This window comes from Pelophylax lessonae (genome assembly GCF_965119305.1).
Source record: "Pelophylax lessonae genome assembly, chromosome: 4".
NCBI lineage: Eukaryota > Metazoa > Chordata > Amphibia > Anura > Ranidae > Pelophylax > Pelophylax lessonae.
Genome location: NC_138771.1, coordinates 641,659,527 through 641,687,455, shown reverse-complemented (window position 1 = coordinate 641,687,455; position 27,929 = coordinate 641,659,527). Strand labels below are relative to the sequence as shown.

The 27,929-nt window shown below is 44.3% G+C and overlaps 2 protein-coding genes across 2 annotated transcripts in view; one reads left to right on the top strand and one right to left on the bottom strand.

Annotated features, from left to right (window-relative positions):
- Positions 1 to 27,929, bottom strand: part of LOC309552915 (olfactory receptor 5G26-like) — a gene marked incomplete at both ends in the record, with an annotated part of 360,843 nt that overhangs the window by 47,108 nt on the left and 285,806 nt on the right. The window lies entirely within an intron of this gene.
- On the top strand, positions 5,927 to 6,862 carry LOC309554738 (olfactory receptor 6M1-like; the record flags this gene model as incomplete). Its single annotated transcript, XM_082256441.1, has 1 exon — positions 5,927 to 6,862. The coding sequence occupies one exon, from the start codon at positions 5,927 to 5,929 to the stop codon at positions 6,860 to 6,862; it is 936 nt and encodes a 311-aa protein (XP_082112567.1).

Below are 27,929 nucleotides of genomic sequence, written 5' to 3'. Positions count from 1 at the left end.
ATAAAGTGGAATCAGGACCTCCTTCCTCCTACTGGTGATTCCTCTAGTGCAGGGATCTTCAAACTACGGCCCTCCATCTGTTGCGGAACTACACATTCCATGAGGCATTGTAAAACTCTGAAATTCACAGACATGACCAGGCATGATGGGAATTGTAGTTCCCGAACAACTGGAGGGCCATAGTTTGAAGACCCCTGCTCTAGTGTATCCTTGAATTCTATTTTCTTTTCCAACTGGCTGGTCACACTGTTTGGTCATAAGTACCCCCAAATCTCTTTCCTCTGTAGTGCTGGCCAACACTGTACCCCCAATGTTGTACTCTGTTAAGGGGATCTTAAAGGGATCTTTTTCCCTAGGTGCATTATTTTACATTTAAAAACATTGAACTGCATTTTCCACTGCTTTGACCAATCTTCCAGCAATACCAAATCATGTTCTATGTTATAGACATCTCCAGGAATATCAACCCTATTACACACCTTTGTATCATTAGCAAAAACACATGCCTTGCCCAACAAACCATCATTATATCACTTGCATATACAACCCAATTCCAAAAAAGTTGGGACACTGTACAAATTGTGAGTAAAAAAGGAATGAACTAATTTACAAATCTCCTAAATTTATATTTTATTCACACTATAATATAGATAACATATCAAATGTTGAAAGTGAGACATTTTGAAATGTCATGCCAAATATTGGCTCATTTTGGATTTCATGAGACCAAAAAAGTTGGGACAGGTAGCAATAAGAGGCCGGAAAAGTTAAATATACATATAAGGAACAGTTGGGGGGACCAATTTGCAACTTATTAGGTCAATTGGCAACATGATTGGGTATAAAAAGAGCCTCTCAGGGTGGCAGTGTCTCTCAGAAGTCAAGATGGGCAGAGGATCACCAATTCCCTCAATGCTGCGGTGAAAAATAGTGGAGCAATATCAGAAACTTTCCGATAGAAAGGACTTTCTCAGAGACAAATTCCAAAGAGTTTGAAGGTATCATCATCTACAGTGCATAATATCATCCAACGATTCAGAGAATTTAGAACAATCTCTGTGTATAAGGGTCAAGGCTGAAAAATCATACTGGATGGCCGTGATCTTCGAGCCCTTAGACGGCACTGCATCACATACAGGAATGCTACTGTAATGGAAATCACAACATGGGCTCAGGAATACTTCCAGAAAACCTTGTCGGTTTACACAATCCACCGTGCCATTAGCCGTTGCGGGCTAAAACTCTATAGGCCAAAAAATAACCCATATCTAAACATGATCCAGAAGAGCAGGTGTTTTCTCTGGGCCAAGGCTCATTTAAAATGGACTGTGGCAAAGTGGAAAACTGTTCTGTGGTCAGACGAATCAAAATTTGAAGTTCTTTTTGGGCAGCTTACACAATAAAGATTCAAATTTCTGCTTAACCAAGAAGAATCATACCAAATTGTAATTTATGTCCCTTGTGCTGATTTTTATATTTGTGATTTAACCACTTGCCGACCAGCTGCCACAGATACATGGCAGCATGTTGGCAGGTTCCTGCGAAACAACGTACCCACCCCTCCTTCAGTCACCTGTCCTCTATCTTTCCATCAGAAAACATGGGCTCCCACTGTGGAGACTCTTTAAAGGTAGAGTTAGGGACTTCAGATATCAGGGTGCCTTGCCAGGGCCTGCAGCTTACACATGCATTTGCAAATGTGTGCAACTAAACCCCTGTTTTTAATGCATACTGTTAGACAGGTTAATTCGGTTGGTCGCAGGCTGGTTGGTAAGTTGTGACTGGAAATGCCTTGGCTTTTCTGACATGTGTTTGCCCTTCCAGTGCTTTTTGCTGTTTAGACCAGTTACAGTCAGGTCCATAAATATTGGGACATGGACACAATTCTAATCTTTTTGGCTCTATACACCACCACAATGGATTTTAAATGAAACAAACAAGATGTGCTTTAACTGCAGACTTTCAGCTTTAATTTGAGGGTATTTACATCCAAATCAGGTGAACGGTGTAGGAATTACAACAGTTTGTATATGTGCCTCCCACTTTTTAAGGGACCAAAAGTAATGGGACAGATTAACAATCATAAATCAAACTTTCACTTTTTAATACTTGGTTGCAAATCATTTGCAGTCAATTACAGCCTGAAGTCTGGAATGCATAGACATCACCAGACGTTGGGTTTCATCCCTGGTGATGCTCTGCCAGGCCTCTACTGCAACTGTCTTCAGTTCCTGCTTGTTCTTGGGGCATTTTCCCTTCAGTTTTGTCTTCAGCAAGTGAAATGCATGCTCAATCGGATTCAGGTCAGGTGATTGACTTGGCCATTGCATAACATTCCACTTCTTTCCCTTAAAAAACTCTGGTTGCTTTCGCAGTATGCTTCGGGTCATTGTCCATCTGCACTGTGAAGCGCCGTCCAATGAGTTCTGAAGTATTTGGCTGAATATGAGCAGATAATATTGCCTGAAACACTTCAGAATTCATCCTGCTGCTTCTGTCAGCAGTCACATCATCAATAAATACAAGAGAACCAGTTCCATTGGCAGCCATACATGCCCACGCCATGACACTACCACCACCATGCTTCACTGATGAGGTGGTATGCTTTGGATCATGAGCAGTTCCTTTCCTTCTCCATACTCTTCTCTTACCATCACTCTGGTACAAGTTGATTTTGGTCTCATTTGTCCATAGGATGTTGTTCCAGAACTGCGAAGGCTTTTTTAGATGTTGTTTGGCAAACTCTAATCTGGCCTTCCTGTTTTTGAGGCTCACCAATGGTTTACATCTTGTGGTGAACACCAATGGTTTACATCTTGTGGTGAACCCTCTGTATTCACTCTGGTGAAGTCTCCTCTTGATTGTTGACTTTGACACACATACACCTACCTCCTGGAGAGTGTTCTTGATCTGGCCAACTGTTGAGAAGGGTGTTTTCTTCACACAGGGAAAGAATTATTCGGTCATCCACCACAGTTGTTTTCCGTGGTCTTCCGGGTCTTTTGGTGTTGCTGAGCTCAAAGGTGCGTTCTTTATTTTTAAGGATGTTACAAACAGTTGATTTGGCCACACCTAATGTTTTTGCTATCTCTCTGATGGGTTTGTTTTGTTTTTTCAGCCTAATGATGTCTTGCTTCACTGATAGTGACAGCTCTTTGGATCTCATATTGAGAGTTGACAGCAACAGATTTCAAATGCAAATAGCACACTTGAAATTAATGTTCTTTTATCTGCTCCTTGTAAATGGGATAATGAGGAAATAACACACACCTGACCATGGAACAGCTGAGCAGCCAATTGTCCAATTACTTTTGGTCCCTTAAAAAGTGGGAGGCACATATACAAACTGTTGTAATTCCTACACCTTTCACCTGATTTGGATGTAAATACCCTCAAATTTTAAGCTGAAACTCTGCAGTTAAAGCACAGCTTTGTTTGTTTCATTTCAAATCCATTGTGGTGGTGCATAAGAATCAATCCTTCACCACTTGGCATATGCATGCAAGGAAGACCACCAGAGGGAAAATGAGGGAGGGAATGAAAAAAAGGAGGGGAGCAATAATCGACACCTCGCCAGCTGATCCCATGGGCGCCAATTTTGAGAAGAGGGACCGGTGTCAAAGGGCGGTCAAAAACAGGCTCCCCCAGGGGCACCACAACTCATACTCACCTTTGGGCCTATATATACAGTATGTTCCTTTGTAGTGGTATTGAAAGGGTATCGTAAGGGTATCTGAAATAATCAACTGTGTTTTTTTTATTTTTCATTTGTAACTCAATTTATTGTTTCTATAAAATATTATTTATTATATTTGTGTTAACTAGACCACATAAGACAGTTGTTGCTGGTACAAACAAATGGCCACTGATCCCACCTATAACTGGCCTTCGCAGCAAGGGGCACAAGGAAGGGCCATTGTGCAATATGGTGGGTGTCCAGTGCACCAATGTGCCTTTAAGGAGGGATGGGATAGCACCAGGCTCACATGCCCTCTGACTATCCATTATAATGCATATGCTTCTACTATGGAGGCTCTCAAAAATGTATGGAGTTAGAACTGCGGATACTAATGGGATGCCTTGTCGTGGCCTCTGCAGCTTTCTCATGTATTTCAAATGTATGCTAACTAAACCCCTGCTTTTAGCGCAAACTGTTAGACAGGATAATTTGGTTGGTAGCATGCTGACTGGCGAGTTAAGCTGGGAATTTTCTTTGGTTTTGTTTTTCATGGGTTTTTCCTGGTAGTCTGGGCAAGAGTTGGTTTTGTCCCAGCACTTCAATGCCTCATTTAAATCCCCTTAAAAAATTTAAAACAACTTTGCAACCAAAAAAGCACTCTCGAGTGGGCGTGGGACGCCGGTGGGAGAGGAAGGAGGGTGTGTTTGCTTATTTGATTTCAGGTTGGGTAGTCAGGACCCCCCCCCCCCCTCCAATCTCCATCTGCATCTCCCCCGGTGTGCCTCTCATTCCACTCTTCATACCCATCATCCATATATTGAGATCCTAGAACTCCAAGCCTCTTCATAGAGGCAAATTCCACTCAGAGAACCAGTTTAGAGTTACAAAGGAGGTCTTGGGCTAGAATTATTTCTCTCACTCTAATGATCGTGGTGATGCCTCACATTTGTGGTTTGAACACCATTTACATATGTGGGCGCGACTTGCATGTGCATTCGCTTCTGTGCAAGAGCTCGAAAGGACGAGGCGCTTTAATTTATTTTTTTTGTTATCATTTATTTTACCTTGTATTTTTTATTTTTACACTGTCCCTTTTAAAAAAAAAAATATTCCTATTACATAGAATGAAAACATCACTTGTAATATAAATAAGCAGGACAGGTCCTCTTTAATGTGAGATCTAGGGTCAAAAAGACTTCAGATCTTACATCTACCCTTAAAAGCAAGAAAAAAAATGAGCCCTTTGAGGCCTTTGGGAGGAAGCCACGTATGACATTGCTCCGATACTCCAAGGCCATAGAGTCGAGTAGAGGCCATCTTGCCCTCACTCGACTTCCTGCCTAGGACATGGATGGATCAGATAGTTTTCCACACTACAGGTGGCTCTGGTAAGCAGGGAAAATGACTAGGAAGCAGTGGGAGGTAAGTGAGCACCTCTCCTGCCACCCATAAAAATGATCCTGTGGCAAATCCCCACTGGGAGCACTTTTTGTGAAAGAGGACCTCCAGCCTTGTAAGAAAATACCAGGGTTATGGCAGCTATTTGCTGCCATAACACCGGTATTTATTGTCAAAGTACCTATGAAAAAACGGCATGAGCAGTCCAGAAGTGGTTAAAATGGAGACCAGAAGATAAAATGGCGTGGAAGACCTGAACAGAATGAAGCAGATTTGAATTCAATAATTCAAAACTTAAAGTGGTTCTAAAGGCAGAAGTTTTTTTTACACTCTATGCTAGATAAAAAGCCTTCTGGGTACAGCTCCCCACTCCATCCCCCCCTGGCCCACCTTATACTTATCTGAGCCCCATCTTGATCCAGTGATGTGCATGAGAGCAGTCTCTCCAAGGTCTCTCTCTCCTCATTAGCTCCTGCTGTTGTCAATCACACCCATAGAAAAGAGAACTGGGAGGGGGGCCAAGCCATGTTCTGTGTGTGCATAAACAATGTCCCTTCACAGGAGCGCGGGCCAGGAGAGATCCTGCTCGGCAGGAGGTAGGAGCCAGGACTGCTAGTGGGGGACCCAAAAAGAAGAGGATCAGGGCTGTTGTGTGCAAAACCATTGCACAGAGGAGGTAAGCATGACTTGTTGCGTTTTTTTTTTTTTATTTCAATCTTTGGAATCACTAATAGCAGTATGAGTTGACAATTCATTGTTACTTGTTGCTTTGATGTTCTCTTCTTCTACTATCTGTATGATCAAATATTTCACTCTCCTACCTGACAGGTCAACCTCCTGGCTTTTAGGATGTGTCAAGACAATCAAACAAAAGTCTTGGAAATCCATCTTCTTGGAGTCCAAGGTCTAGGCAACTTCAAACTTCTATTATTCACTGTTCTACTTGTATTTTACATTGCAATAGTGACCGGAAACCTTTTAATTATCCTTCTAGTGTCAACCAATAGTAATCTCAAAATTCCAATGTTCACATTTCTTCAGCACCTTGCTTTCGCTGATGCCCTCCTAGCCACTTGTGTTATACCAAAGATGGCGGAGATAATATTAAAGACAAAGGGGAAAATGTCGGTTGTTAGCTGTATCACACAAATGTATTTCTATTATATCTTCGGGTTTGTGCAATGTTTTCTTCTTGCTGTAATGTCTTATGATCGATATGTAGCTATTTGTAACCCTTTACATTACATTTTAATTATGGACCACAGCATCTGCTTGCTGTTGGGTTATGGCTGTTGGGTATTAAATGGCAGCCTATGTTCAGTTGAATTTATTTTGATATTTCAGTTTCAGTTTTGTGGCCCCAGTGACATTGATTACTTCTTTTGTGATTTGGGCCCAGTTGTGCAATTGTCCACATCAGACACATCTATCTTACAATGGCTAGACTTCACATACTCTGTCCTAGTCTTATTCGGTGCTCTTACCTTTATCATTGGCACATACATCTACATTTTCATGATCATTCTGAAGCTTTCATCTTCTACTGCTAGAAAAAAATCTTTTTCAACATGTAGTGCCCACCTGATCTCTGTGGGTGCATATTATGGGTCCTTAATCACTATTTATGTGAGTCCATCCAATGAGATGTCACCTAACATGAACAAGTATAGTTCTTTATTGTATACTATAGTGACTCCACTGATGAATCCTATCATATACAGCCTAAGGAACTTGGAGATAAGAGAAGCGCTTCATAAAAAGTTAAGAAAGATAGCAGTAAGGTAATTTAGACAGAGATATACAAAAGATGAACGTGTCATGCTTTAAAATTGCACACACTATCTAGAGTCCCTTATAGTCACCATCCCCAAACCTGGTAAATCACCAGATGATCCCGCTAACTGCAGACCTATCTCCCTTTTGAATACGGACATAAAGCTTTATGCAAAAATCTTAGCTACTCGACTATCCTAGTACATCTCCAATCTGGTACACCCGGACACAGTGGGCTACATTCCTAACCGACAGGCCTGTGATGGTACCAGAAGATTTATCGATCTTATACAATGGGGGGAACATCACAAGATGCCTTTTCTGCTTCTATCTTTAGATGCAGAAAAGGCATTTGACAGAGTACACTGGGGATATCTGAAGCGGTCCTCCAAAAAGTTTGGTCTATCAGGTACTATATTATTGTCTATTTTAGGCTTATACTCTACTCCTTCTGCTAGAGTGTGGATCTCGGGAATGTTATCAGAACCCTTTCTTATTACCAATGGTACCCGGCAGGGCTGTCCTCTCTGCCCACTTATCTGTGCACTGATTATAGAACCTCTGGCAGAAGCTATAAGGGTGCATCTGCATATCGCTGGCCTTTCAGTTGGGAACGTCACTCATAAAACCAGGCTATTCGCAGATGGCGTAATAATAGCAATCTCTTAGCCAACCCAATCGTTGGCTTCCCTCCAATTGTTATTAGAACGCTTTGGGTAGTCTCCTTATATAAAGTCATCTGCTCCAAATCCTCTATGATTGGCATCTGCCTCAGACCTAGTACCAAGCTTGCAATCTCAGCTCTGTCTCCTTTCCCATGGGCACCAGCCTCTACATTAACCTACCTTGGGATCCAGCTGGTGACTCCATCCTCTACTCTCCTACAACTAAACCTGGAGAATCTCATCAAAAAAGTACAATACCTGTTCTCAAAACTACAATCAGTAAAGGCTTCCTGGGCGGGCAAAATTGCCCTTGCAAAAATGTTCCTTTTGCCGCACATCCTCTAAACCTTCCACACAATCCCAGTTGTTATTCTATATTACATAGTTTACAGCAGATAAATAACTCATTCATATGGGAGTGGAAACATCTCCATTCAAGGCAAACTACTATGTGCACACCAACCAGCCTAGCTGGAATGGGCGCACCAGACATAAGAATTTACAATAAGGCAACAATTCTCAATCAAAAAAAAAAAACTCTTGTGATCCTTAACAACCTCTAAATCCCTACCCTCATGGATCCAAATTGAGCAGACGGCGATAACAAATCCAATTTAACAATTCCTTAGTCCCCTATGGCTTCCCCTCCAGCCCCCTGATCATTTCTTCTAACAGTCAATGCTGTTATAAGAACCTGGAGATCAATCTCTCACCAGGCAAAATGAATTTCCAAATCGACTTTAAAGCTAATGCTTCTGAGTGAGCATTTATTACTCAATAACTGGACCTCGGCAGGAATAAGGACTATTGGGACTTTATTCGAAGGACCCTATTTAGCCTCCTTCTAAACTCTCTGCAATGCCTTCCAAATCAAACACAAGGACTTTTACTTTGGACATGCCCGGCTATGGCCACCTTTTGGATAGCGATCTTCTGATTGCTCACACAAATTCTGGGGATAATTGCTCACCAGGACTGGCTATTCTGTCCTTATGTATAGAAACAATACCATTAGATATTAGAGATATTGTCACCCGCATTCTACTAAGCGAAAGCTTATCTCTAGTATGCCTGCAACACACCCAAATGCACCCAACAACAATAGTATTCCGGCTGTGACACCGCCTATGATGACACTTAACTCTCACACATGCGCAGAGAGAGTGAGGCAGAATCTGACAATTAGATTCTCCCTCTGTGCTTTGCAGATCATCAGATAATGCCTCCAATGATCAGTGCATGTGCAGTGTAAGCTGGCTGTTAAGGAGCAGGGCCCGAAAGCCGGCTTCAGCATCTTAACAACCGATGAATCATCAGTTGTCACTGGGTTTTCCCGCTAAAAAAAAGTGTCAGTAAAAAAAAAAGGAAAGAAAAAAATGGCATTGCCCCCCCCCCCTAGTCCATATCAGGCCCTTCTGGTCTGGTAAAGATTTAAACCCACACCAAAATGAAAATAAAACGATGTGGGGTCCCCTCCAGAATCTGCTCCAGACCCTTATCAAAGCATGCAGCCTGGCAAGTCAGGAAAGAGGGGGGACGAGTGATCAGCCCCCCTTCTGAATCATACCAGGCAACATGCCCTCAACAAGACCAGAGCCCCCCTACCCCAAAGCACCTTGTCCCCACATTGATGGGGACAAGGGCCTCTTCCCAACAACCCTGTGCTGTGGTTGTTGCGGTCTGTGCAGGGGGATTATTGGAATCTGGAAGTCCCCTTTAACAAAAGGGTCCCCAGATCTCACCCCCCCCCCAATGTGAATGGGTATTGTGCTTATAGTACCCCTATCCATTCACCAAAAAAAGTGTAAAAAAAAGTAATAAAAACAAAAGACTGTTTGACAAATCCTTTATTGCAAAATAAAAATGAAAAAAAAAAAAAATAGTTTCCCCTGATGTAAATCCATCATCATCACGCTGCCCACCATACCCTAAAATTAAAAAAAGTAAAAACCGCTCTCGCCTCCTGGGAGGCCTCCCACCGTATGCTTGCTCTGCGCTTGGACATTTCTTTTATAGGCAAGGTGCAGGGCCACCTGGCTATGTCAGCCAGTGGCACCGCCCCCTTCCGACTTTACATGCCAAGCATGCACCAGTCTGTGAAGCACCATGATACCAATCGACCAACCTAATCAGGGAGGCCGCATGAAAATAAAGCAGTAGCTGGGGCAAGGCATCCCCACCCCTGGTGCCAAATCGAGGCCCAAATAGCCTTATTAAGGGAGCAAAAGAAACCTACAGATGGGGAAGTGGAAATAGCATGGACAGTCCAAGGCATTTAGTAAGAGCATGGCTAGTTTTTTAAAGTTATAGTTTTTTGTCACAATGTTTTCAAAAATTTACTTTTTCAGTAATTTCACTGACATAAGCAACTATTTTTACTAAATGAAACTGATTCATTCAGTGTGTATTGTTGTATACACACTGAATAAATGTATATTGTATCTGGACAGAGAAAATATTTTTGTTTAAAAAAAAAAGGAAAAAATTGCACTAATTTTCAGTACATCTTTAAAGAGGAAGTAAACCCTCCTCTGTAACTTGTACCTATAGGTAAGCCTATGATAAGGCTTACCTATAGGTACTGTAAGCCCCCGTTCACACTGGGGCAACCTGTCAGGCGACCTGGTCGCCTGACAGGTCGCCGTAGGTCGCCTGGCATTGAGAAGCTATGGACCCGTTCTAATAGGAGCGACACAAGTCGCTCCGACTTAGAAAAAGGGTCCGGAGCTTCTTTGGGGCGACCCGGAGCGACCTGCATAGACTTCAATGTTATGAAGTCCGTGCCGGCCACTCCGAGGTAGCCCCGGGAAGTAGCGTCGCCCCAGTGTGAACAGGGCCTTAATATCTCCTAAACATGCACCGTTTAGGAGATATTTACCTTACATGCTGCCAGTGATGTCACTGGCGCATGCGCTTTGAAGGAACGGCCGCTGGTGCCATTCCTTCAGAGCTCCGTGCCGTGACCGCCGGCTCCCGTGCGCGTGCGCGGGAGTGACGGCACCGCGGCTCCGGCCAATCAGATAGCCGGATGCCGCGATCCCGGAAGACGGGCGACTGGACATGTCGCCCGTCATACAGGTAAGCGGACGGCACGGTGGGTGCTCGTTCTAAGGTAAGTATTTCATAATGAGCTAGTATGCGATGCATACTAGCTCATTATGTGTTTCTCTTGCAGGTTGGCAAAAGAAAAAAAAAATTTTTGGGGGTTTACAACCTCTTTAACTACTTGCCGCCCGCCCACCGTGAAATGATGGCGGAGTGGTGCGGCTCTCGTTCTGGGAGGACGTTATATGATGGCGCCCCAGAACGGCTGCTCTCGCGCGCCCAGATCTTGGTAAAGAGCCAATGATGTGGCTCTTTACCCATGTGATATTAATATAGATATAGATCCTAACTGTTTTATTTCTAATAATTAGATATTCTTATCTCCAACATTTAGATTCTTTCCTCCCTAACACATATTTTTATTTTTACTTTTTTATTTTATATATCTCCAAAATGTTTAATACATGTACTTATGGGTCATACACATGTTCATATACACATGTGTATATACACTCACCTTATATGTGTATCACATAAGAGCCATTTATATACGTTAATAGCGATTTGATGTATGACAGATATAGATTTTAATAACAGCATCATATTAACCCGGTGGCATTAGATAAAGATTTAGAAGAAAAGGCAAAGCAACGTGTTGTCCAGTATAATAGCATCGGGACACACTTAAAACATGGCCGCCGGTCATGTGACCCTGAACGTCATGTGACTTTAGTTATCGAGAGACGGAAATACATGGTTTGGAATACAGTAAATATGGTCACCAATCACATATCCCTGGGTTGCTAGGATACCGTAATGTATATAAACCCAGAAGTGTGGCAAGATGGCGCCGCTCCCGATGATGTCAGTGTGAAGAAACGCGTAGGGCAGAGCCACCAGTGTCATTGCATCACTTCTGAAGCCGTGGAGCGCAGATACGCTCCCGGACTTCCTGTTTTAAAATGCTGAATGTTTCTTCTTAAAATGTAAGTGCAATATATGTGTTTTAAATAAATACAAAGTTTCAAAATGATATCACACTATGGGGTATGCCTGCTGTTGTTATCTCTGCTATGTTAGAGTTCTGGAGGAGCAAAGTAAAGGAACAAAGGGGAGGATAGCCCTGAAAACATGTGTACAGCCACAATAGCGCTGTGAATGCAAATACACTCCAAAAGAAGAAAGACCGCTGCTGAGTGAGGCCAACGAGGGGGGGGGGAGCACGTGTGAAGCCCACCGACACACGAGAGCTGTATATAATTTTATGGACTCATTAATATTGGTTTGAGCACATCACTTTATCTTGGAATTATTTTTGGATCAATATTGTTATATAATATTTTGTCCCTTTGAACACTGCACTTGGCACTTTATTATTATTTTTTTTAAATTATAATTTTTATTTGGAGAAAGGGAATACAATACAATAAAAGGAAACAATGCATTCATCAAACAGTGGGGGAGTGGTTCCCCCGGGGAGAACAAAGAAACATAAAGTAAGTAACATCAAAAAGCAAAGTCCAATGTAACACAGAATTGCAATGAGGCACACGGAAAGCAATGGGCCAGCAGTAAGTACATAAATCTGAAAGGGAACAAGATTCAAGCAGACTCAGTTACATGTAGATCCCAATCACCCCATACAGCATTACATTTATTGAGTTCATCGTGCACAGTTGCTGTAAGGGATTCCATCTTCCGAATCTCCGAGACCAAACAAAGTAAGAGAGACTTATCCGGGGGTGTGTGTTGTAGCCAACAAAGTGGGATAGCCCTCTTAGGCTGGATACACACTATGCAACTTTTGTTGGTAGAGGGGGGGAGAGATTGGCGCAAACGGACTGAGCGGGTTGCTGCGATAGTCTATGATGTGGGCAAATAGTAAAAGTCCGGTGAGATTGCTTGTACACTTTGCTGGCTGCCGGCTTGTAGAGGGTGAAGCAACCCTGTATGAATCCAAAAAGAGAGAGAGAGGGCCAAGCGCCGATCTAAGTGCAGCAATATAGGCAATTTATTGGACACACATGAAGAATGTTACTCACAAAGGATGTATAAAATCAGGCATCTTAAAAGCAATGAGGGATCTCTGAAGTCACTTCCAGGGTGGGCTGTCCGGTCAGGCTGTAGCGCTGATGCTGTGGAGGGTAAGCGGCGATCTCCTGTTGCGAGGCAGGGGACGTGCTGATCCTCAGCGGTGGTGATGCAGCGTGGACCCGCCGGTCAGGTTGCCGTGACGTCACTTCCGAGACACAAGGGAGATAGAACGGCGACGCGTTGCGGAGCTCCGCTCCTTCTTCAGGCCTGAAGAAGGAGCGGAGCTCCGCAACGCGTCGCCGTTCTATCTCCCTTGTGTCTCAGAAGTGACGTCACGGCAACCCGACCGGCGGGTCCACGCTGCATCACCACCGCTGAGGATCAGCACGTCCCCTGCCTCGCAACAGGAGATCACCGCTTACCCTCCACAGCATCAGCGCTACAGCCTGACCGGACAGCCCACCCTGGAAGTGACTTCAGAGATCCCTCATTGCTTTTAAGATGCCTGATTTTATACATCCTTTGTGAGTAACTTTTGTTGGTAGATTTCCTTTGGATTTACCATCAACTATGTAGTGCAAGGGCCTGCCTAATTGCATACCAATGAAAAGTGTTTAAGTCTGACCTCATATTATATGGTTTTGGTAAGTCAAAAGGAAAAAATCTAAAGAAAATTGTATAGTGTGTATCCAGCTTTAGCGGTCAGTATTAGGAAGGAGATTAGTTTGTTTGCAGGTCTGGAGACACCAGGAAACAGAAGACCCAGCAAATAATGCAAAGGATCAAGCGGCAGGTGTAAACCCGTAATAGACAAAAGCAAAGACATGACCATTGACCAGAAGGGTTGTATAATAGAGCAACTCCAGAAAATGTGATAGAGGGTGCCCTTTTCCACCCTACATCGCCAGCACATAGCAGAGCAGGATGGGTTCATCTTGTGGAGACGAACGGGGGTCCTGTACCAGAACAAGTGAAGTGCTTAAGTGCTCTTAAGTGCTGTCTCTCTCTGCGCCACGCACCTAGAGGACTTAAAAGCAGAAGTCCAAATTTTATTCCACATAGGCAAAGTGATAGGTCGATCCAGTATCTCGGACCACTTGCGCATATAAGAGTGATACTCTTCAGTCAGCGGTGCAGCATCGTCAAGAATAATGTAAATTGAGGACACCCTGATGAGGACCCTGCGCACATAGAAATTCAAAGGCAGTGGGCCTCTCCAGGGATAGTGATGTCAACAATGATCTGAAAAAATGTTGGATTTGTAAGTAAAAATAAAAATAATGTTTTGCTAGTGCAAATTTATTGCGCAATTTCTCAAAGGTGAAGAAGGCACGAGACACTGGATGGACCAAGTTTCAAAGCTGAAAGAGGGGGAGCTGGGTCCAGGCCCACAACCTGCCCACATGAAGGCCACCAGGGATCAGAGGGTTAAATAGAACTGTAGTAAGGGGTGGACATGGCGAAGAGAGAGAAAACTTATGCAGGCATTTACGCCAAACCTCCATAGTAACAAGCGTAGAATCCAAGCACATTCCCTTCAACACCTTATCTGTATGCAGGATAGTGGACCAAAGTAAGGAGCAGGGATGGACCGGGAATATTGCCCCCCCTCTTAATTTCCAACCACCGGTTGGGGGCCATCCAGGAGGACCTGGAGGCCACCACTCAGAGGTGCGAGGCATAATAGTATTTAATAATGTCAGGAGCACTGAGACCCCCCCCCCCCCCGTCTCTGAGGAGAGAACACCACCGAGGCCGCCACCCTATGAGCCTTGTTATTCCAGATAAATTTCAGGAAAAACCGCGGTAACGTCTTAAGTTGGGGTAGGGGGATCGCTACAGGTAAAGTATCAAACAAATAGAGCAGTTTCGGCAAGATAGACATTTTTAGAATATTAATTCGACCTCAAAGTGATAGTGGGAAATTCGGCCATTGTTGGAGGGACCTAGATATCTCATGAAAGAGAGGTACAAAGTTAGTAGGGTACAGCAGAGAATGGGGTGGGGTCAGTTTAACCCCCAAGTATGTAAGTGCCAGTGGGCACCACCTATAAGGATAAGAGTGTTGCAGCTGAGACAAGAGATCCTGTGGCATATGAAGTGGCATGGCCTCCGTTTTCGAGGCATTGATCTTATAACTGGATATGGCACTAAAAGAGTCTAACACAGAGTGAAGCGACGGCCGGGATACAGTATCAAAGGATTCGTCAAAGTTAACAGTATGTGGTCTGCAAACAAAGAAAGCTTATATTCCCTGTGTCGCATAAGAAGCCCACTGATGTCAGGATGTGAACGTTTGGCTTCATCCAACGGTTCTAAGCATAATATAAAAAGTAATGGGGACAGAGGGCATCCCTGACGAGTACCATTAGCCATGGGGAACGTAGGCGACACAAAGGCAGACGACATGCGCACCTGGACAGTGGCTGGGGAGTAAAGGGCCTCCAGGGCCTTGTAAAAGGGACCTTTTAAACCAAACCTTTGTAAAGTAGAGAAAAGATAGGGCCAACTTAGCCTATCAAAGGCCTTCTGAGCATCCAAACTCAGGACCACTGCAGGACATGAAATCTGTTAATAAGTGCAATCAAGTCTATGGAACGTCTAGTGTTACCCCCTGCGTGTCTGGACATAACAAAGCCCACCTGATCCCGATCTATCAATTTAGGCATAAAATTTGCAAGTCTATTGGCCAGTATCTTGGTGAAGATCTCATAATCAGAATTTAGAAGGGCGATTGGTCTGTAATTGTCTGGGAGTGAAGCATCTTTACCTGGTTTGGGGATAACTTATATGTAGGAGTGCATGAATTGAGGATGCGGGATCTTGCCTTCGAGCAGGGAGGCGTATAAGTCCAGGAGGTGCGGGGCTAAGGTAGGCAAAAAAGTCTTGTAGTAGAGATAGGGCAGCCCATCAGGACCCGGCGCCTTCTGGGAAGGCAGGTCCTTGATTGTGGCAGCTAATTCATCAAATTAAATGTCAGCATTCAATTTGGAGAGGTCTGCATAAGATAGTTTGGGGAGAGAAAGGTCACGGGAAAATTCCTCAAAGTTTTCCTGAGTAAAGGTAAAGCGATGTTCTGGAGTAAGGCAATTGTAAAGTTTACTATAAAAAGTAGTACCAAAAACACCAGACATAGTGTAAGGGCAATGAGTAGGGGTACCGTCAGGTTGCATCAGTAGGTCCGGGATCGAGTGAAATGGCCGAGGCCGGAGCTTGTTAACCAACATCCTATGAGGTTTGTTGGAGTATTCATAAAAACGTTGCTGAGCCTACATCAAGGATTTGACCATCTTAGACATATCCAAGGCCTTGATGCGGTCTCTAAGACAAACCACCTTTCACAATTCCCACACTGAGGGAGAGGCCAGCAACCGCGGCTCTGCTACCCATAGATCAGCCAAGAGCGAGGTCCGAAGGCTCTCAATATCTTTTTGTAAGCAGGCTCCCTTTGCAATGCAGGAGCCCCGAAAAAAGGCTTTATGTGCCTCCCACAGTGTCGAAATCTCGTCTACTGACCCATAATTCAGGGCAAAAAACTCCCTCAATCCCTCCGACAATTGATCCCGGATCACCGGAGTCTGTAGGAGGCGATCATTAAGATACCAATGACAAGACTTGGGCGGAGCAGCTGTCAGGGATACGTCATAGGTCATAGGAGCATGATCGGACCAAGTGATGGGGAGAATTTCGGAATGGATCATGCAAGGGATTAGTGAACCCGAAATGAAGAAATGGTCCAGTCTGGAATGCATTTTATGAGCAGCAGAATAGAACGAGAATTGCTTGTGTGTAGGGTGCTTAATCCATCAAGAGTCAAAGAGCCTTTTGGGAGCGGATACACTTACGAAAAGATTTGGCCTGTGTCAGCAACCTGTGGGGAGGCGAGTCTTGGTTAAGAGTCTGTCTGTCACGGTAAGGGGACATAATGAGATTAAAGTCCCCACCCACCAGAGAAGTAGTATGCAATAGCTGTTCCAAAAATTCTAATTGGACAGAGTAGGGAGCGTAAAGATTAATCACTGTAAAAGAGGATGACAAACAATCACAGACCAAGGCAATAAATCTCCCATGAGGGTCCAGGAGAGATTCCCTGACCCTGATGGGACAAGATTTCCTAATGAGAATTGCAACACCGCCTTACCAGATGGATCCGAGGCCACAAATGAGGTAGGAAAATATCTGGAGGCAAATTTAAACGATCCCCCAGAGTGGAAATTCGTCTCCTGAACCAGGATCACATCAGCCCTAAGAGCCAGCCAACGCTTTTGTACTGAGTTCAAGCCTTTCACGTTATATGAGAGAAATCTCAGAGCCATGGCGCACCAGTAGGTTGAACAGGGGACAAAAGCGTTGAAGATATAAACATTTGCAAAGGCATTATATTGAAGAAAAACATTACAATATTCCATCGATGCAGTCTGTGACATGCCCAAGGACAGTACACAGAGGCACCAATCCACATATGTAGAAATATGGAGCCGGACAAAAAATAAAAAAAGTCAGACAGGTATAGAAAACAAAGAAATAAAAACCATAAACAGTATCACATAAAAAACACATGTGAAGTCAGTCAGATTCAACAAAAAAAACCCTGAGAGACCATGGTGTCTCAAGAAGCCCAGGCTGCAGCCCGTGGGCTGAAGGGTCAACATGGAAACTTCCAGGGGACGAACTCCGGTAGGGATGGGACCCACCGGCTCTCCAGCGGATAGAAAAAGAAAAAACAATAGAACGTCATAAACCTGTAAAAAACCCCATGGAGGGGGGGACAGGCCACCCTAACCAGGGTGGCAAAAGGATCTTCATAGGTACCGCAGTGGCATCAAACTCAAGAAAGAGGGCCAGGAGACAAGAATCCACAAGCCTTTATCTTCCTTGCGTCGATTCAGGGCGGGAATCTGGAAAATCTTGAGCGTTGCGGGGTAACGTTAGGCTTTCGTTGTGGGGTCTTCGCAGGGGTCCAAATACGACCAGGGGTGACTGGAACGGGATGACCTGAGGGCTGTTGTGGAAGAAGTTCCTCCTCAGGCAATGGGGGGAGGCCCAGGCCCCTAAGAAGAGCTTCTGCTTCATGGAGGTCACGCATGCTGTGTTGAGCGCCGTCTTTGGTAACCACCAGGCGAAACAGAAAACCCCAATAGTAAGGGACCCAGTGTTTTTCAGATGTGAGGTCACAGGCCATATGATCCTCCATTTATTAAAGAGGTTGTAAATCTCAGAATTTTAAGAAAAAAACCAAACACCTGAAAGACAAACACATAATGAGCTAGTATGCATCGCATACTAGCTCATTATGAAATACTTACCTTAGAACGAAGCTCCGCAGTTCAGCTCGCTCACCTCCCTCATGGGCGACATGTTCGGTCACTCTTCTTCCTGGCATCCGGCCATCTGATTGGCTGCAGCCACTGTGACGTCACTCGCGCGGGAGCCGACTTTCACGGCACTTGGCTCTGAAGGAACGGCACGAGCGGCCGTTCCTTCAAAGCGCATGCTCCAGTGATGTCACTGGCTGCATGCAAGCTAAATATCTCCTAAACGCTACATGTTTAGGAGATCTTCAGAGTACCTATAGGTAAACCTTATCATAGGCTCACCTATAGGTACAAGTTGCAGAGGAGGTTTTACTTGCGATTTGTTGCGAGTTGCCAAGGTCAGTGCCTCCTTGCTGTCATAATAATGGAAGCGGACAATGACATCTTTGGGCCTAGCTCCTGCAGGTGGTTTGGGGCCCAGGGATCTATGTACCCGGTCCAAGCGCCAGTCTATGTCCACAATGTTAGGGGCCAGGATATTAAACAGGTCCAGAAAGAAAGGGCGTAGGTTATTATCTCCCACGTTTTCGGGTATGCCCCGAAAACGCAGATTTTGGCGCCTTTCAGGGTTCTCCAAATCCTCCTGCTGTAACTGTATCTGAGAAACCGAGTGTTTCAAGGAGGAGTTTTCTTCCTCCAAAACTTGCACATATTGTACCAGGTCATCAAATTTGGTTTCAAGGGCGTCTGTCCGTTCCCCAATCTGTGTAATCTCCCCCCTCAGCTCCAATGACAATTTACCCACCTCTGCAGCATTGTTGCGGGTGATCTGTAAAAGCAGGACCTGCAGTTTTTCATCCAGGATAGCTGGGTTAACACCTGCTGTGTCGATGGGGGGGATCGGGGGGACCGAGGGTTCCCGAAGTGTTGCACTCAGAGGGGGGGGGGGGGTCCGCAGAGTTCTCCGTTCCCAGCGACGGGTCCATAGTGGAAAATGGATCAGGCTTCAAAATTGAGGCCGGCCTAGTTACGAAGCGATCCATGGCGCCCTGGGTGCCGGGTTCCAGGGTGCGGGGCTCCAATGGCGCTGAGTATCCCTGCCTCTGCTGACCGATCTTTCCGATGGAGGCCTTGGAGGTGTCAGAAGGTCAGGCGGCTCACCCCCAGAGATTATGGAGCGGAAAGGAGCTAATGAGGGGCGGAGGAGAGTCGGCGGTGTCTGGAGCTCACCTTATATGCGTCCGCCATGTCCAGAAGCCACGCATGCGCTGGCACTTTATTTTTGTATATATACATTACATAAGGAGCAAGCACATATTTGGTTGTATATATTTTTTGTTAATGTATGAATTTGTAATTTATTTTAATCACTACGCTGGATTTAGCTAATTAGCAAACAGCGCCACACCCACTCCCATTTAATCTTTTTACAAGTTAATGTTATCAGTCTGCTGCAGGAAGGAGAAGCATTTCACTGAAACATCCCTGCTTATGCCAAAAAATTCTGCAAAAAGGTTGCTTTCAATTTTGCCATGACCTAGTTTGAAATGTTCACACTTGTAAATGGTTGGATGTTGAAATGGAATTTATTACTGTGTGAACATTCTGTAAATCAGTCCCTGTTTTTCTCTCTCTCACCCCTGGGGTAATTTCATGAAAACAATTTTGCTGCTATCAGTAAACACAAAAATACTTTATGAAAATAAAACTCAGCTGTAAAATGATGTTGCACATACCCACCTCATACTGAAGGCAGATTGAATGGTCTTTTCAGGTCTCAGGTCTGTGTATTTTCCCCAGGTGCTCAACATTCCACCTTCAATACTAGACTAGTTGGCATCTCACAAACTAGTCCAAAATTGTGTATCTATTTGTGGGAAATATACCTAAATAATGTTGGATATTTATCATTTTTCATACTTTATTTGTAGGTTTACTTTCTGTCAACTTTGCTTATTATCATTAGTTTCTGACACATGCTAGCTTGCAAGAAGAAACATTTGGCCTACAGAGGGATGGTGGGGGGACATAACAATTTGCCCTTTCATTGTAGAGACGGATTTCTGTTGGCTAAAGAACATGTACCATGCAAAGTGTGCCATGAAGCCAAGGTGATTGGTGGGTATGAAGAAAGGTGGGTGTCAAGTACCTGTGAGGTGGAGTACGAAGTGGAGCTTAAGTGCTGAGGATTAATGTAGTCAGGGAGGTCAGGCTGGCAACAGATCGGGCAAGCGGTACACAAACAGACTACAGAGAGTGGCCAGGCAGCCAGAGCTCATACACAAGCCGGTGGAGAAGTATGGAATCGGCAGGCTGGAGGTCAGGCCGGCAACAGATCGGGCAAGCGGTACACAAACAAAATCCAGAGAGTGGTCAGGCAGGCAGAGGTCATGCACAAGCTGGTGGAGAAGTACGGAATGGGCAGGCTGGAGGTCAGGCCGGCAACAGATTGGGCAAGCAGTACACAAACGAAATCCAAAGGGTGGCAGGGCAGGCAGAGGTCATACACAAGCTGGTGGAGAAGTATGGAATCGGCAGGCTGGAGGTCAAGCCAACAACAGATCGGGCAAGCGGTACACAAGCAAACTCCAGAGAGTGGCCAGGCAGGCAGAGGTCAAACACAGGCTGGTGGAGAAGTACAAAATTGGCAGGCTGGAGGTCAGTCCAGCAACAGATCGGGCCAGCGGTACACAAACAAACTCCAGAGAGTGGCCAGGCAGGCAGAGGTCATACACAAGCTGGTGGAGAAGTACGGAATTGGCAGGCTGTAGGTCAGGCCAGCAACAGATCGGGCAAGCGGTACACAAACAAAATCCAGAGAGTGGCCAGGCAGGCAGAGGCCATACACAAGCTCATGGAGAAGTATGGAATCGGCAGAGTCCATACACAATAATTAGAGTCACAGAGTATATAGCACACTCAGAGAGCTAGTCCACACAAACGGGCACTGAGTAACAGGAAGTGCTGCTATTTATGGGCTGGTTAAATTGTACATTGTACACACCTGGCAGCAGGTGGTGCTAGCAAGTCCAAAGCAATACATCAGGCTGAAAAATCACTGCAAAGACTCCAGAGGTTCCCTGTGGCACAGCAGGCAAGGCTGCAACTGCAAAACCAGAAACCTCCTGGTTTAAGGACACCTACTGTAGGTAGATGATAGTGGGTGCTATATATCGACATATTTATTGTGACACCCCTTTCCACATCTTACAGCATTGGCTGCCTTTAACCATTTTAGTACTAAGCTTATAGCTGAAAGATGGCTACAAAGCGCCTCTCTAATTCTGGGGGGGGGGCATCGGGCAAAATCTGTGACCAATATGTCCTATGGACACAGGTCGCTGTAAAGGGCCAATCAGAGTGTCCCTTTACCATCTGATCAGCTGTGTCCAATCACGTATTATTCCTATCACAGCTGATCACATGTGAACAGACTTTCCGGTTATCGGCAGTCCTTTTATCACGCCCTGTGCCTGTATGAGGAAAAGAGAGCCGATGACTGGCAAGACTCTCATTAGATTGTTTAATTCAATTATCAGTGCCAATCAAGGCCAATCAGTATAGCCTATCAGTGTCCATCATTACCCATCAGTGCCATCTCATTAGTGCAACGTTATCATTGGCCATCAGTGCAGCCTCATCAGCACACATCAGTGAAGAAGGAAAATGACTTATTTGCAAAATAACAGAAACTAAGAAAAGGGTTTTTTTTTTCAAAATTTTTCGTCTTTTTTGTTTGTTTTGCAAAAAATAATAAAAAAAAAAAACAGTAATGATTAACCACCTCCCACCCGGCCACTTTACATATACGGCTGGGTGGGAGTCTCGTCCTTCTGATCGGACGTTCCGGGAACGTCCTGCAGAAGGAGCGAGATCACGCCACCGCGGGCACGATCAGTGGCACGATCTCGATGTGCCTGTGTATTTCGGACATATAGCAACAAGTTTTGGCATGAGGGCCCTGTGATTGGCCCTTCTGATCAGATGACGGCTGTGTCCACAGCCATCATGTCATGTAAATACAGCCGTTGTAACGGCTTTGATCTCTTCTTCTCCTCACACAGATCCTGTCAGTGAGGAGAAGATGATGATCTGTGCCGCAGCCAGGGGATCCGTGAGAGTTTTGCTAATTACTCACTGATCACAGTGGGGGGTCTGTGCTGGTAATCAGAACATTGATTACCAGTGCAGCCCTGGGGGGGGGGGGTGCCACTAGAGCCACCAGGGATGCCCACCCATGACTACCAGGGATGCCCACCATGGCCACCAGGGATGGCAAACAGGGCTCAGAGAGCCTGCCAGTGGTGCCATCCCTATCAGTGCTGCCCACCATTGCCATCTATCAGTGCTGCCCACCAGTGGCCATTATTGCCATCTATCAGTGCTGCCCACCAGTGCCCATTATTGCCCACCAGTGCTGCCTATCAGTGCCCATTAGTGCTGCCCATCAGTGTGGATCAGTGCCGCCTATCAGTGCCACCGATCAGGGCCCACCAGTGCCACCTATCAGTGCCCACCAGTGCCCATCAGTGTGGCTGATCAGTGCCCATCAGTGCTGCCTATCAGTGCCCATCAGCGCTGCCTATCCGTGCTCACCAATGCTGCATATCAGTGCTACCTATCAGTGCCACATATCAGTGCCCATCAGTGCTGCATATCAGTGCTACCTATCAGTGCCCATCAGTGCTGCATATCAGTGCCACCCCATCAGTGCCTCCTCATCAGTGCCTCCTCATCAGTGCCTGTCAGTGCGGCCTCATCAGTGCTCATCAGTGCAGGAAAAAACGTATCTATTTACAAAATTTTATAACATAAACAAAAAAACTTTTTTTTTTTATTTGTGCACCAAAAAAGAAAAAACCTTGCGGTGATCAAATACCACCAAAAGAAAGCTCTATTTGTGGGGAAAAAATTACATAAATTTGGTTTAGGTACAGTGTTGCATGACCACGCAATTGTCATTCAAAATGCAACAGTGCTAAAAGCTGAAAATTGGTCTGGGAAGAAAGGGGGTTTAAGTGCCCAGTATTGAGGTGGTTAAATACCACCAAAATAAAACTCTATCATTCTAAAAAAAAAATATCAACATTTTATATGGGTACAGAGTTTCATGACCGTGCAAATGTCGTTCAAAGTGCGATAGCATTAAAGGCTGAAAATTGCCTGGGCAGGAAGTGGGTGAAAGTGCAGATATTGAACTGGTTAAATATTTTAGCATTCAGTCATAGGACATCTAAAAGCCACAAAGGGAGTTGGTGCTGGAAGAAGAAAGCTTTTTTTTAATTATAGGAATGTATCACAGATTTCCGGTCCTGGTGTGATTGCTGTCTGGTTAGGCAACTCTAATCAGGGCCACTGGCCCAACAAATCCTTTTAGCACTGACCCAGGGGCAAATGCTCCCATTTACCCCAGCCCAGTCCTCTCCTAGCTTGACATTACTGCATGCACCAATGTGGCATGATCCTGTGTGAGATAATTTTACATAATGTGAAATGGCTAGACATAGAATGGATAGCAGAACTATGTTGTAGGGTTAGTATCATGAAGAAACAAGATTGGGACCCATTCATTTTCTATATACATGTGAAATATTGAGTTGTGTGTATTACTGATCTTAAATAAATAAATAAATCAAAAGTTACTCTAGAGACTTCTTTGACACATGGCTCATTAGCAATAAATACACAACTATATCAACAAAGGACCAGTGATAGAATTCCCATTGGACCTATTAATATATGTCTGAAACTATAAAATAGTCTTTGATAATTCAGATCTGCAGACTGTAGATGCTGGATGGAGATAAAGAAGTAAATAACGACAAAGACGAAAAGTAAGTAACTCTCTACAGCTTCATACCAGCCACTTCGCCAAATATCAGTGACTTAAGAATTTAAAAGGGTGTAGAATTAATTATTGATTAGAAATGTGCAAAGTAGCCTTGCTCAGGGCAAGGCCAGAGGGTAGGCAGGAGAGAGTCACCTTGAGCGTTCCAGTAGGAGGAGGGTTCAGAAAGTGGGGGAACTGCAGAAGTAGTTCACAGCTCATGGAGAGCCTGTTTAGCTTTTTAACCTTGAGTGCTAAAGGACCCTGTCCTGCCATTGGCTTACCTGTAATTAGTCTGGTCTTCCAGTGTTGTGGTCCAGATGAAAAATCCATACTCTCCCTGGGTGGAAATCATATGTTCTCATTAGGCTTAGTGGACTAATTCCCACAATCCAAAAAAACAAGCGTTAGTAGTTAAATATTATCAGAATCTGGGACAATAATACTACATGGACTGTAAGAAATTCTATGGCAGAGAGAGAAATGAAGTTATTTTTTTTGTAAAGTTACAGTTGTAAAAATGTGTAAAATAAGGAGCTTTTTTAAAAAAAAATCAAGCCAAACACATTTTTTTTTTTAAATTCGTTCAAATTAAACTATTTCCATCCAAATTCAAATTAAACTATTAGGCATCACAAAATAGCCTAATCATTAAGCAAAACATAGAAATTAAGGAAATAATAAATTGGTCCTGTTCAAAATTTGCATTTGCTTAGTTCTTAATATCATGTCTTGTCCAATTTAGCATCAATGATGTATTGCAGTCTTCGCAAATACAGGTTTGAGATCTCCTTAAAAAGATTCATCAATGTGAGTGGGCCAGGAGAATGTGATGAACATTTTATAACCTTCACCTTTTTTTTTCTACTAAAGGGCCAACTTGGCCTTTTGTTTCCAAATGATGTCATGTTGGAAAGTCAAGTCAAGGTGCTTAGTTCCTGGGCTGATGAATACTTGATTTCCTCCAGTGTTTTCTGATAATACGCTACATTTATCTTTTCATCAATTGTGACTAAGGCCCCTTTCACACACTCGGAGTCCGTTTTTCTCAGCGGGGGATCGATCCACCGATCCCCCGCTGAGCAGGAGGATGACAGCTGTGTCTCTGCGCTGTGAGCGGAGACACAGCTGTCAGTTCCCCATGCATCTCTATGGGGGAAATTGGATGGGAACGGACCGTCTGTCTGTTCTCATCTGATCCCATTCGATCCCATCCACTGGACGGATGGAAAATAGGGTTTCCATCCGTCCAAATTTGACGGATCGAATTGGATGGGATGTCAGTGGAAATGTCTCAGCTGACATCCAATGCCCCATAGGGATGCATGGGGGGACTGTTCAGATCCTCCAAAAAAACGGACAGGCGGATCTGAACGGTCCGCCTGTGTGAAAGGGGCCTTAATCCTGTGTGTTGCTGTAGCTCACACAACCCCAAAAAAGCAGAGATTCCCATCTATGCTTAATGGTAGAAAAGGTGTACTTCTCTTTATAGACCTTGTTTATTAGCGGACTTAAAATATCAATTATATTCCATTTTGTTTTATTTTTTTATTTTTTTTTATAAATGTTAGTTTCTTCTGCCTGATTTTTTATTTTATTTTTTATAAATGTAACATTTGTGGTCCATATGAAAAAAAAATATTTATATTTGTTGACATTTTAAGAATTTTGTAACTAACTGCACATATGGTATTTTGTCTTTTTATTAACCACTTTAAGACTGGAAGATTTTCCTGCTTAATGACCAGGCCCTAATTTGCGATTCAGCACTGCATTAATTTAACTGACAATTGCACAGTCATGTGACGCTGTACCCAAATAAAATTGACGTCCTTTTTTTCCCACAAATAGAGCTTTCTTTTGGTGGTATTTGATCACCTGTGCGATTTTTATTTTTTGCGCTATGAACAAAAAAAGAGCGACAATGTTGAGAAAAACAAAACAATATTTTTCACATTCTGCTATATAACATTCCCAAAAAAAAAATTAAAAATCAATTTTTTTAACATTTTAGGCCAATTTGTTTTCTGCTACATATTTTTGGTAAAAAAAAAAAAAAAAAGAAAATCGCAATAAGCGTGTTTTGATTGTTTTGCGCCAAAGTTATTGCATCTACTAACTACGGGAAAGATTTATGTCATTTTTATTGTTTTTTTTTTTACTAGTAATGGCGGTGATCTGCTATTTTTTGCAGGACTGCAACATTGTGGCGGACAGATCGGACCCCTAACTGACATTTTTGACACTTTTGGGGGGACCAGTGACATTACTACAGTAATCAGTGCTAAAAATATGCACTGTTACTGTAATAATGACACTGGCAGGGAAGGGGTTAATATTGTTGGTGATCAAGGGGTTAAATATAAGCCTAGGGGAGTGATTCTAACTGTGGGGGGGGGGGGGTTGGGCTTGTGAGATGATCACAGAGACATGCGATCCTATATAGCAGGATCACATAGCCTCTGTGATCATCCGAGGGAGAAGGACGGGCGTCTGTGTTTAGATCAGCCGTCCGTCCTTCTCTCTCAGCGGGGAGCGATCGCCGGTGTCAGGCAGCAATCGGAGCCACCTGACACACGCACTGGGGCTCCCCGGCTGACGAGCGGAGGCGGGAGCGCGCCGCCGGTGGAGCGCGCTCGCCCCCTAGCCTCCTGAGAGCGAGCAAAGTAGTACTAGGTCGGTTTGCCCAGGAGGGGCTACCTGCCACAGTAAATCTGCGGCGGGCAGTCGTCAAGTGGTTAATAGTGTAACCTGTGTGCCACAAAGCCCACTTTGGCTGCTGCACATTTGAAACCTTTAAAGTGTATTTATAGCCAAAATGTATTTTTAGAGTTCGATAGAGTAGGGAAGGATACAACCCTTGTCAATTGAAATTTTGCTTTTTGTGCATCATTGAGGAAATTTTCCTTCACTTCCAGTCCCAGAAAAAAAAAATAGAATGTTAGAGAAAATCTCCCAAACTTAGGGCAGTTTCCCTCTTAGAGTGTTGCCCCCAGCCTGTACCTTTCTGGACTTCTGCGATCCACCATAATAACGTGAGCCTTTCCACTTGTTTGATAAATGGCATGGACACTGTATTGGTTTAATGTAACATATTTATATACACTGTATACTTTTTTATTTTCCTTCATACACTATACCTAGTGTTGCTTTCAGATTTGGTCCTGAAAAAGCCATGTAATTGGTGAAAAGTTGATCAGGCAGATCTGGTTCCTGGAAGCATACAGCTCTGTAGCTTCGTTACGCTATTTGATATCTATACATTTATGGTCTTCCAGTACCTAAGTAGAGTTGTTTTTGCAACATTCATTTGTGGATCTAAATTAGGGCTCTTTCACACGGGCGTTCCGTATGTCCGTTTTTCATCCCATCCGTTTGTGGATGAAAAACGGACATAATGTATCTCTATGTAAATACGGATGTCAGCGGACGACCATCTGCTGACATCCGTTTTTCGTCAGTTCAGTTCAGTTCAGTTTTTTTTGAACGGAAGAGAACCCTATTTTTTCTTCCGTTCAAAAAACGGAACGGACGCAAAAACGGATGTCAGTGGTGTCATCCGCAGACATCCGTATTTACATAGAGATACATTATGTCTGTTTTTCATCCGCAAACGGATGGGATGAAAAACGGACATACGGACCGGATGACACAAGTGTCATCCGTGTCCGTTTCAAAAAAAAAAAAAAAGGAACTGATCGGGCATAAAAAACTGAACGCCCGTGTGAAAGAGCCCTTAGGGCTCTTTCACACGGTCCGCTCCGTAGGCGGATCCGTGTTGCTCAGCGGGGATCAATCCACGATCCCCGCTGAGCCGGGTGGATGACAGCTCCGTCTCCGCTTGCAGAGAGGAGAGGGAGGTGTCTAAGCCTCCGCTGCGCTCTATGGGGAATCGGATGAGAGCGGACCGCTTGTCCGCTCTCATCAGATCCGATCCGCTCCGATTACTGAACGGATGGAAAAATAGGGTTTCCATCCGTCCAGATTTCACGCACAGGATCGGATGCGGATGGCAGCGGGTGTCAGCGGAGGTGTCTCCGCTGACACCCGCTGCCCCATAGAGCTGCATGGTGGATCCGATCAGATCCGCCTAAAAAACTGACAGGCGGATCTGATCGGACCGCCCGTGTGAAAGAGCCCTTAGGCAGTTATGCCTTTGTTTTTTTAAACTTTGTACAATACTGTAAACATATTATATATTTTTTTTTCTGGAAGATTTTACCCTCTGAATGACCAGGCCATTTTATGTGATA